The sequence below is a fragment of the Coregonus clupeaformis genome, chromosome 18 (assembly GCF_020615455.1).
Source record: "Coregonus clupeaformis isolate EN_2021a chromosome 18, ASM2061545v1, whole genome shotgun sequence".
Taxonomy (NCBI): Eukaryota; Metazoa; Chordata; class Actinopteri; order Salmoniformes; family Salmonidae; genus Coregonus; species Coregonus clupeaformis.
Window position 1 is genome coordinate 28,740,979 of NC_059209.1, and position 11,311 is coordinate 28,752,289.

The 11,311-nt window shown below is 40.3% G+C and overlaps 1 protein-coding gene across 4 annotated transcripts; it reads right to left on the reverse strand.

Annotated features, from left to right (window-relative positions):
- Nucleotides 1-387: 387 nt before the first annotated feature.
- Nucleotides 388-3,012, reverse strand: LOC121587268 (2-oxoglutarate and iron-dependent oxygenase domain-containing protein 2). 4 transcript variants are annotated; one of them, XM_041904181.2, is made up of 6 exons: nucleotides 2,591-3,012; nucleotides 2,380-2,453; nucleotides 2,131-2,241; nucleotides 1,793-1,880; nucleotides 1,399-1,656; nucleotides 388-1,068 (listed from the first exon to the last, which is right to left on the reverse strand). In XM_041904181.2, exons 3-6 carry the CDS (start codon nucleotides 2,151-2,153, stop codon nucleotides 856-858), a joined length of 582 nt encoding a protein of 193 aa, XP_041760115.1. In that variant the 5' UTR covers nucleotides 2,154-2,241; nucleotides 2,380-2,453; nucleotides 2,591-3,012; the 3' UTR covers nucleotides 388-855. The 4 variants fall into 4 exon arrangements, with proteins under 4 accessions (XP_041760115.1, XP_041760116.1, XP_041760117.1 ...); XM_041904182.2 differs by lacking the exon at nucleotides 2,380-2,453; XM_041904183.1 differs by lacking the exon at nucleotides 1,793-1,880.
- Nucleotides 3,013-11,311: the final 8,299 nt, after the last annotated feature.

Genomic DNA, 11,311 nt, shown 5'->3' on the forward strand with positions numbered 1-11,311 from the left:
AATGAGTTCTTGAATATCCTTCTTTAGTAGAAAAAAAAGTGTTTTGGTGTGTGTTTTGAGAGGTTGTATGGTGCATCTCTTCTGTTAGCAAACTAGCTTTCCTATTCCCTGTTCCCTCTTGTGTTTTCAAGCCACTGGAAAAAATAAACAACCAAAAAATTTGAATTGACAACAAAAGAGGAATGCACATAGAGGGGCAATAAATTGATTAACAATTATCGTTTATTAAATTCATTATTATAAATACTATGTACAAACTGTATTCTTGAGATATTTGGTGTGTAAATATGTTGTTGAACCTTTCAATATTATTGATTTTACCAATACAGAGATATGCTTGTGCATTATTGTTTTCTAAAAAATATATTACTGATGTACTAAGATAACTACAGCTATGAATTTATTTATATTACTTACATTATGTATAAAGTTTACAGCATTTAAAATATCATATTTCTGTGAACAAGAAGCAAGCCCACTAGAAGTAAGGTTTAAAGGTGAAAGCTCAGGTTTTCTTCACTAGTGTCTATTGACTTTTGGATATGTAATACCACTACCTAGACAAAAGACCATTCGAGTCACAGGCTACACATATTTTTTATGGACATTATGTTTTAGAAAAGATAGGAATAATTGTGACACTGTGTAATGAAGTTTGTAGTGAGGTATTATGTAGAAGTGGTGAAGAGCCTCTCTATGTTCCTAATGTCTATCATGTTTCCTCTCCACAACTATTTTTTCGCACATGCGATAATCTCCACAATAAGCAGATATCCAGACAAGTTATACTAACATACACAAATACATATGGACCAGCAGCATTAAGTTACATTCTGTAGAAGAGACATCCCTGAGTCACTGGTGAAGCCTTCTGCGAAGCCCTATCCCTCGACCAAGGTGGGCTTCTTGTTGCACACGGGGCACAGTTTGTTCCTCTCCTGTGAGGACCTCATCCAGACAATGAGGTTCCAGCGCTGGCCAGAGTAGATGGGCATGTGTTGTACTCTGTGGAGAAGACCCTCTGTCACTCTCTGCTCTACCTCCGTACACGCTCTCACTCAGAGGCACCTGCAGGGTCAGGAAAAACAATATTAACCACTGAGCCACACTAGACTAACAATGAGAACGTTTACTCATAGGGCTGTGGCGACTTTTGTTTGTGCAACTAATTCTTCTGGGAGATTTCACAATCTGAAATATAACAGTGTGTAACCTGTGTAAACTGGCATGGTTTTAAAACCACAGTGTGCGGAATCAATGAGAGATAGTATGAATCTAAACCAAGAGCCCTGCTTTATTTGTTATTTCATTCTACATAAGGTCAATTCATACATTTCAATATCTATAATAATGGGATATTGTGTTATTACACTTCCGAATCTGGCTCTGACTAGGTACCTGTCTCATGTCACCAAAGTAGAGGTTCCCTTCAGTGAACTCTTTCTGCAGAGACACGTTGCGAGTGACCTCTGCGTTGTCGTAGTGGTAGCTGAGGTCCAGGTCTTCATGCATGTCGTATTTCACTATGAAGGCCTTGTGGCTGTTTAGGCAGCGTCCCCCACATTCAGGGTAGAGCAGCGATGTGAGAGGCTGCAGATACTGCTCACGGAGAGGGGTAGTGAAGCCATCGTCAAACCCTAGCTCGTTCAGGAGGATCTGTGTGGACAAAAGATAATCACAAACAAAATGAACATGAGTTACCACAGGTAACCCTTGATACATTGAGCATTTTGCCTGAAGTCTCCATATCTAATAGCCTCCAGATTTATTTTATATGAAAGAGGAAGCATACCCCGTAGTTATTCATTGTGTTGGGTCTGCCATTGGGCACTGTAGACTGTTCAAAGTGTTCCATATCTTCTATCAGCTCATCACAGAAGCTTTTTTTAAACACAGGAAAGCACGAGATCTTTGACTTCAAAAAATGAAAAATAATGACATGCATCACCTATTTCAAATAGGAACTCTATGGAAAACTCAACTGCTTCTGTCTGCATTAAACTCAATAATCCACCATCTGCTTAAACTCTGGAGCCAGATAGGACTCCTGAAGAGATAGTGTAAGTCAAATATTACACTGTACAGTCTTAGTGTGTATGGAGACTACAGTATTGCAGGCTTTCTTCCTACCTGTAGATGGTAGACATGGTCATGGAGGGGTTTATACATCTCCTTTATGGCAACAGCTCTCTCAGCTGACTTCACACCAAGGCTCTGGCGCCTTTGAACTTCTTTGGCAATCTAGAAAGGAAACATTTAACCACATATTAAAATGGAATTATCCTTCAGTAGTGTCTCTAGACATCCGCGTTGCCTCCCACAATTTTCCAACGCTCTGGTTTTCGAGATTAATAATTCAGTACAATTTTAATAACATACTCAAAATGCGTGATTGCCTTTGTCAGGATATCCTTGAACTGTGTGTTAGTGGAGCAGCCAAGCTTTCTTAAAACCTGTTACGCAAACAGAAGTTTGGTTACTAAAAGTTTGGTTTCTAGCTAGCTATTACATTTATCCAACAAGATGCTTTACCATGACAATTCTTTGCAGATCTACTGTACTGGCTAGTTAGCTAGTAGTAGATACCCACCGCTTGATAATTCGTTCTAACTGCTGCTCGGATAGAAATCTGACATGAAGTTTGAACTCTTCAAGGAAAATATTGTCCGTGCTAAAACAAATACAGGTGTAAACATTTGCGTTACGATCCTTATCGTTTTGCATGACTTTCCTATGAAGATAATACAAATCAACGTATTAACGTTATAGGAAGATTCATAATAAAAAAAGCTAGTAGTTAAAAGAGAGCGTACGAGGAGCTATCAAAGGCAGTTATGGTATTGCTTCCGGATTTTGAGTTGTTTGTTGTGATCCAACGTTGTTATGTGTCCGATGTGAACCGATACTCTTAGCATTTAGTTTCCAAGGTATGTAATCAACAAATCTTCTTAAATAGAGACACATTGCTAAATATAACATTTCGCAATATTAAACAGTACTCAATTATTTAAATGTGTGGCCATTTTTCTTGGTGTAAAATTTATTAAAGAAGAACGGTAAAAAAAAAAAAAAATCGAGTTGTGTTTCCGCGTGCGTCAACATAAATCGTCCGTTCTCTGAATACCAAGGCAACATGCGAATCTCCTCCGTTGATTCATTCTTTAGCTAGTTCTTCTTTTGTCATATTTGTTTGCACGTAAGTCGGTTTCTCCTTCCATTATATAATTTGGCTTGCATATTTTACGTAGTTTGAGGTCCATTTCGCTGCAGAGATGTTGAGTGTGGACTCGTTGCAAGTGGTGGCTGAAGAGGAGGTGGTGGAGTCGAGCTCAAACCGCTTGGGTGACATCTACACGTTTGTGGCCGAGGGCTGCTACCCCCAGACAATGAATCCCATACGAAAGAAGAATCTCAAAAGATATGCTCAGAAATTCATCATTGATGGTAAAAAAAGACAGAAAGAGAAAATGCGTGTGAAGTAGAGGGATCTGAAACGTGTGCAGTTGAATGTAGCCTAGTGTCTCTTTCAAATAGCATGTTTAATTTAATGTTGTCTGTGTGGTTGTGTCGTCCTAGAGGGTCGACTGTACTATGTGGGGCCCAAGAAGGAGGAGAAGCGAGAGGTTGTGATTGAAGCTGAACGTAAGAGGCAGATATTCCTGGAGTGCCACTTTAATGACATTGGTCATCACCTGGGACAGAAGAAGACTGTTCACAGGATCCAGAGCAAGTATTACTGGCTGGGTATTGTAAAAGACGTCGTGGACTGGGTATGTGTGTTTCTTTGGAGTTCAGTTTAAAACAGTAATACAGCTTGGAGGCATACATTCATTCTTCTTACAAATTGTGTTTGTGCATTTGTCTGTCTCAGATAAAGGTATGTGAAACCTGTCAACACACAGAGAGAAACAAAAACATGACAAGGACTGTTCGGCCAATCAAAGTGGATGCTCCCTGGGAAATTCTAGGGATTGATATATTTGGTAAATAAACTCTTCGGAAATGTATCAGAAAATGAAACTACTCGGCTAGTCTCACAACAATAGATGAACTAAGAGTACAAATGTTTGTCTGACTTTGATGAATTTGTTCATGTTTTCACCAGGGCCCTTCCAAAAAACCCAGCTAGGTAATTCCAGCGTGGTAATCATCACAGATTACTTCAGCAAGTGGGTGGAGGCGTTCCCCATTCAAAAAAGAGATGCCCTCTCTGTTGCCAGATGTATATCTACATCCATTTACAGGTAATTCAACACACACACACTTTCATCTTGATTTGACAATTATTTGCGAGATACAACCATCATCACCAACATGAGTGGAGCACTATATATTTTCCCTACCAGGTTTGGAGCAGCAAAAACAGTTATCTCCACACAAAGCGTTGACTTTTGTGATGAGGTAAGACATTATTAGCCTGTTTCTATTTACAAGCTCTTAAAGTAACTGTCCAGTGGAAAACGCACTTTTAAAAGTTAATATTCTGTTAACTCGTACCCAAATAATGTTAACTCATTCTATACTTATGTCTGAGGCCAAAGCATACATTTGAGAAAAAATAACTTTCAAAACTCCCAGCTTAAACTTGTATCTCAAACAGACTGTTTCAAAAATGCTTGCTATTTTCTCATAGAACATGACGTCCTGTTGGCTCATTGGCTGAGCTGACCAAGCAGCGGTCTACTCGCGTTCATATTTTTTATGACCGGTTTACGCCCACACTATTCTGTTGTTGGGGTACGCCCACACCATTCAAACACAGAAAAGCTGCTAGAATTGTTTAAATATATATACACAGTGGGGAGAACAAGTGTTTGATACGCTGCCGATTTTGCAGGTTTTCCTACTTACAAAGCATGTAGAGGTCTGTAATTTTTATCATAGGTACACTTCAACTGTGAGAGTCGGAATCTAAAACAAAAATCCAGAAAATCACATTGTATGATTTTTAAGTAATTAATTTGCATTTTATTGCATGACATAAGTATTTGATACATCAGAAAAGCAGAACTTAATATTTGGTACAGAAACCCTTGTTTGCAATTACAGAGATCATACGTTTCCTGTAGGTCTTGACCAGGTTTGCACAAACTGCAGCAGGGATTTTGGCCCACTCCTCTATACAGACCTTCTCCAGATCCTTCAGGTTTCGGGGCTGTCGCTGGGCAATACGGACTTTCAGCTCCCTCCAAAGATTTTCTATTGGGTTCAGGTCTGGAGACTGGCTAGGCCACTCCAGCACCTTGAGATGCTTCTTACGGAGCGTCGTTGTCATGCTGGAAGACCCAGCCACGACCCATCTTCAATGCTCTTACTGAGGGAAGGAGGTTGTTGGCCAAGATCTTGTGATACATGGCCCCATCCATCCTCCTCTCAATACGGTGCAGTCGTCCTGTCCCCTTTGCAGAAAAGCATCCCCAAAGAATGATGTTTCCACCTCCATGCTTCACGGTTGGGATGGTGTTCTTGGGGTTGTACTCATCCTTCTTCTTCCTCCAAACACGGCGAGTGGAGTTTAGACCAAAAGGTATATTTTTGTCTCATCAGACTACATGACCTTCTCCCAATCCTCCTCTGGATCATCCAGATGGTCATTGGCAAACTTCAGACGGGCCTGGACATGCGCTGACTTGAGCAGGGGGACCTTGCGTGCGCTGCAGGATTTGAATCCATGACGGCGTAGTGTGTTACTAATGGTTTTCTTTGAGACTATGGTCCCAGCTCTCTTCAGGTCATTGACCAGGTCCTGCCGTGTAGTTCTGGGCTGATCCCTCACCTTCCTCATGATCATTGATGCCCCACGAGGTGAGATCTTGCATGGAGCCCCAGACTGAGGTTGATTGACCGTCATCTTGAACTTCTTCCAATTTCTAATAATTGCGCCAACAGTTGTTGCCTTCTCACCAAGCTGCTTGCCTATTGTCCTGTAGCCCATCCCAGCCTTGTGCAGGTCTACAATTTTATCCCTGATGTCCTTACACAGCTCTCTGGTCTTGGCCATTGTGGAGAGGTTGGAGTCTGTTTGATTGAGTGTATGGACAGGTGTCTTTTATACAGGTAACGAGTTCAAACAGGTGCAGTTAATACAGGTAATGAGTGGAGAACAGGAGGGCTTCTTAAAGAAAAACTAACAGGTCTGTGAGAGCTGGAATTCTTACTGGTTGGTAGGTGATCAAATACTTATGTCATGCAATAAAATGCAAATTAATTACTTAAAAATCATACAATATGATTTTCTGGATTTTTGTTTTAGATTCCGTCTCTCACAGTTGAAGTGTACCTATGATAAAAATTACAGACCTCTACATGCTTTGTAAGTAGGAAAACCTGCAAAATCGGCAGGTTATCAAATACTTGTTCTCCCCACTGTATGTATGTGTGTGTGTGTATATATATATATATATATATATATATATATATATATATAACCACAAATAGGTGCCAAGTTTGCATAAAAAATCAATGTCCAGGCACTCTTGTGGGTTTGCAAGTTAAAAAGCCTTTAATATGTAGGCTAAGTCATTATTAAAATACATCAACACTTATCGGCTAATGCCTTCATCAGGGTGTCATATACAATTTATATAGGTCAAAGGTACAGAAAAGCTGCTTTTTAACATACTTAATACTTTTTTTAAGGAAAACTATTTCACTCATATTGTATAGATCATATTTCATAGAAATCTGGAAACTCTGGACAGTTACTTTAAACAGAACTGAGTGGATAGGCTGATATCAACATTGCCCTTGTAATGTGTTGCTTCCAGGTGACCAAGCACCTGTGTAACAGGTGGAACGTAGTGCAGAGAGTGTCTGCTGTAGAGTTGAACCCGCTACACGACCGCAGCAGTGGCCTACTGAAGGAGGCCATCACACAGGTGGTGGCAGAGAAGCAGGCAGAGTGGGACGATTTCCTGGACCCTGTCTTATGTCTGTTTAGGACAACCGTCAATCCCACAACCAAGTTCACACCCTATTCACTCATGTTTAACAGGAAAACCATTTTACCTAGTGAGGTGAGATATTTTCTAGTTTTTTAAAGACATTTAATTGCGTTATTACTCTGTCTTAGATATTGTTAATGTTGACTTATTAATTGAAAATGTGTTTTGTCAAGACTGACCAAGAGACGGATTTGCATCACTCTAAGGAAGAGGCCTCTGCTTGTATGACAGTGATGCAGGAGCAGCAGAACTCTGTCAAGCAACTGGTGAGTTTGAATTAGAAATGGAATTTCTTGCCGTTTGGGAGACTCTGTGCTACACTGCTTCAATGCTGACTTACTTGACTTAAAACCCTATTGCTCTTTGCGGAGCATAGGTCATCATATGACATACAGTTAATAATAAAGTTGAAGTCTGAAGTTTACATACACCTTAGCCAAATACATTTAAACTCAGTTTTTCACAATTCCTGACATTTAATCCTAGTTAAAATTCATTTAACCCTGTTTTAGGTCAGTTAGGATCACCACTTTTATTTTAAGAATGTGAAATGTCAGAATAATAGTAGAGCGAATGATTTATTTCAGCTTTTATTTCTTTCATCACATTCCCAGTGGGTCAGAAGTTTACATACACTCAATTAGTATTTGGTAGCATTGTCTTTAAATTGTTTAACTTGGGTCAAATGTTTCGGGTAGCCTTCCACAAGCTTCCCACAATAAGTTGGGTGAATTTTGGCCCATTCCTCCTGACAGAGCTGATGTAACTGAGTCAGGTTTGTAGTCCTCCTTGCTTACACATACTTTTTCAGTTCTGCCCACAAATTTTCGATAGGATTGAGGTCAGGGCTTTGTGATGGCCACTCCAATACCTAGACTTTGTTGTCCTTAAGCCATTTTGCCACAACTTTGGAAGTATGCTTGGGGTCATTGTCCATTTGGAAGACCCATTTGCGACCAAGCTTTAACTTCCTGACTGATGTCTTGATGTTGCTTCAATATCCTTCCTCATGATGCCATCTATTTTGTGAAGTGCACCAGTCCCTCCTGCAGCAAAGCACCCCGACAGCATGATGCTGCCACACCCGTGCTTCACGGTTGGGATGGTGTTCTTCGGCTTGCAAGTAACCCCCTTTTTCCTCCAAACATAACGATGGTCATTATGGCCAAACAGTTCTATTTTTGTTTCATCAGACCAGAGGACATTTCTCCAAAAAGTATGATCTTTGTCCCCATGTGCAGTTGCAAACCATAGTCTGGCTTTTTTATGGAGGTTTTGGAGCAGTGGCTTCTTCCTTGCTGAGCGGCCTTTCAGGTTATGTCGATATAGGACTTGTTTTACTGTGGATATAGATACTTTTGTACCTGTTTCCTCCAGCATCTTCACAAGGTCCTTTGCTGTTGTTCTGGGATTGACTTGCACTTTTCGCACCAAAGTATGTTCATCTCTAGGAGACAGAACGCGTCTCCTTCCTGAGCGGTATGACGGCTGCGTGGTCCCATGGTGTTTATACTTGCATACTATTGTTTGTACAGATGAACGTGGTACCTTCAGGCGCTTGGAAATTGCTTCCAAGGATGAACCAGACTTGTGGAGGTCAACAATTTTCTTTCTGAGGTCTTGGCTGATTTCTTTTGATTTTCCCATGATGTCAAGCAAAGAGGCACTGAGTTTAAAGGTAGGCCTTGAAATACATCCACAGGTACACCTCCAATTGACTCAAATGATGTCAATTAGGCTACCAGAAGCTTCTAAAGCCATGGCATCATTTTCTGGAATTTTCCAAGCTGTTTAAAGGCACAGTCAACTTAGTGTATGTAAACTTCTGACCCACTGGAATTGTGATACAGTGAAATAATCTGTCTGTAAACAATTGTTGGAAACATTACTTGTGTCATGCACAAAGTAGATGTCCTAACCGATTTGCCAAAACTATAGTTTGTTAACAAGAAATGTTTTGGAGTGGTTGAAAAACGAGTTTTAATGACTCCAATCTAAGTGTATGTAAACTTCCGACTTCTTCAAATGTAGGTCATGTGTGTAATTCCCATGTGAGCTTTCTCTGGATTCCATTGGAAATTGTCAATAATTGTTTGTGTTTACAGGTGATAGCCAACATGAATGCGGCGTACAAACAGGAAAAGAAGAATGCCAAGAGAAGAGCTCGGAACATGCCCTCCATTACCTTCAAAGTCACAGACCCTTTGTTTGGCTCGGGTGAGTCGTCCTCCCCGAAGAAACTGAAACAGAGCATTTACCTGTCTTTCCCGGTGGAAACGGTCCTCGCCACTGAGCAAAGCAGCTCTGATGAAAAAAAGAGTGACTTGGAATACCCCCTGACGATTTCTGATGCACATTGAGGCCTGCTATGCTGGGGGTTATAGTATACAAGGAACAGAATTGAGAAGCATACAGTGACTGTATTAATGGATCAACAATTCCTCTCGCTTCAGTGGTATGATGGAGACATGATGTCCTCATAAGATTCTACACCTCAGAGAGAAGATTGGTGAACATGGAGTCACCGGAATCAAGAAGCCTGACCAGATATATTGATAAAAAATTATATTGAGTTGGACACATGTCCAAATACATAGGTTTTCCCAGTCAGTGCCTGTGGATTTGTGGTCTAGTCCTTGATATTGTGAGGCATGTAGGTGCTATATGCCAATTTGTTTGCCAAGAGGTGAATGAAATGAGTACGTTGTCACTATCCTATCATTTAGGATACCCCTTTCTCTAACTCTGTGTTAAAAATCTGATATGAAGTTGTATTGACATCATGGAGCAGGGTATGTGCACTTGGGGCCAGCATCAGTTTTTTTTGTGGCCACTTTTTCTTCACAATCAGTTATTAATTCATAGTTATTTGAATTTCGGCTCTGTTACATGCTTTAGAGAAGGAATTTTATTAACTGGTTAGGGTCCATGTCAAATGATGGCATTTGGTTTATTGCTGTGCATGGATTCAATATTCCCCATAGGCCAACATTCTATTGACCAGTGCAACCTTGAAGAAATGTGGATGGAAAAGCACAATAGAGTTCTAAAGTAAAAAATAATGTAATTTATTTTAAAATAAGCTAACACAAAACAAATCACCCTTTTAATCTATTGCAAAGTCTTGTTAAAGGTGCAATATACAGAAATCGCTCTACCAATTCCTGGTTGCAACAATTCTAATAGTTCACCTAATTTCAGTTTGTTCCCCAACTGGCGGCCAGCAGGGTTCCCCAACTGGCGGCCGCGAGCAAAATCTGTCCTGCCAGCAATATTATCTGGCCCTCCAAATTAATTATGAATATTTTTTTCATTAAAAATAAAAAAATCTCGGACTCGAGATGCAAAAACTCCCAAATGCAATGTCCCAAGAAGGAAGTTACCCTACCTAAGTAATGCAAAAGTTACATTTTACTTATATTCATGAGGAGAGAGAATACAGGAGACAGTCAACTAATAAAGCAGGCAACAGACCATTTTGTGGTGCTGAAAGTAAAGCTGCAACCGCAGCGCAATCAATAGGAGGTTAACCGCCTCTGGTGCTGAACATATAGCTACAGATGGAGAAAACCTACACCAGTCAAGTTATTCATTTCAACAATAATCTTCATTTTAATTTGACTTTACAAACAACAAGAGTGCTTAATTGGAGTCTTTCTTCTGAGCCTAGATAAAATAACTTAACTGGTTGAGGTTGGCTATGAGGCTTAACAGCATCTTTCACAATAAAAACATATATGCCTAATAGAAGTGGGATATTTTGTATTAGGCCTACCAAAAATGTAGCATCCTACATAAAACAATCATTGAAAGAAAAAAATGGCTATATCTGTATCGGGATAGGCTGCTCCTTTAGCGACAGAACAAACAGAAAATACTGTCAGCTTGAGACCTAAATATCCCTGGATAAGCACTCACAATAATGTTAGTATTTTCTAAATACAGTCATATAGGCCACTAGGTGACTGACTCAATGGGAAAAGTTGCATTTCCGCTAGGACACGATCTTGTGGATGTCGCGTGAGATGGGTGTGATTTTGATGCGCAGGCAGTCCTTGATTGATTTATGTGAAAGCCGGTTTCTGTCGTGAGGAAAATTAGGACTTGCAGGTGTAAGTCGATCCAAACATTGCTAGCACATAAAATGCAAGTTTCTTTATTGTTCTGTATTCCTCTGAGCGTGCCACCCAAAACGCACACAAGGATTCGGCACTCCTGAGCGCATGCCTGATTTGGCTAGATGTCTGGAATTCAATCAACTCAGTTTGAATTGCGGCCTCATTCAGCGAGGGTATCGTTTTCTTAGCAAGTGAAGAGAATTCTCCACCTGGGCGGACTGTGAGAGGATCACGTACAAACACAATGAT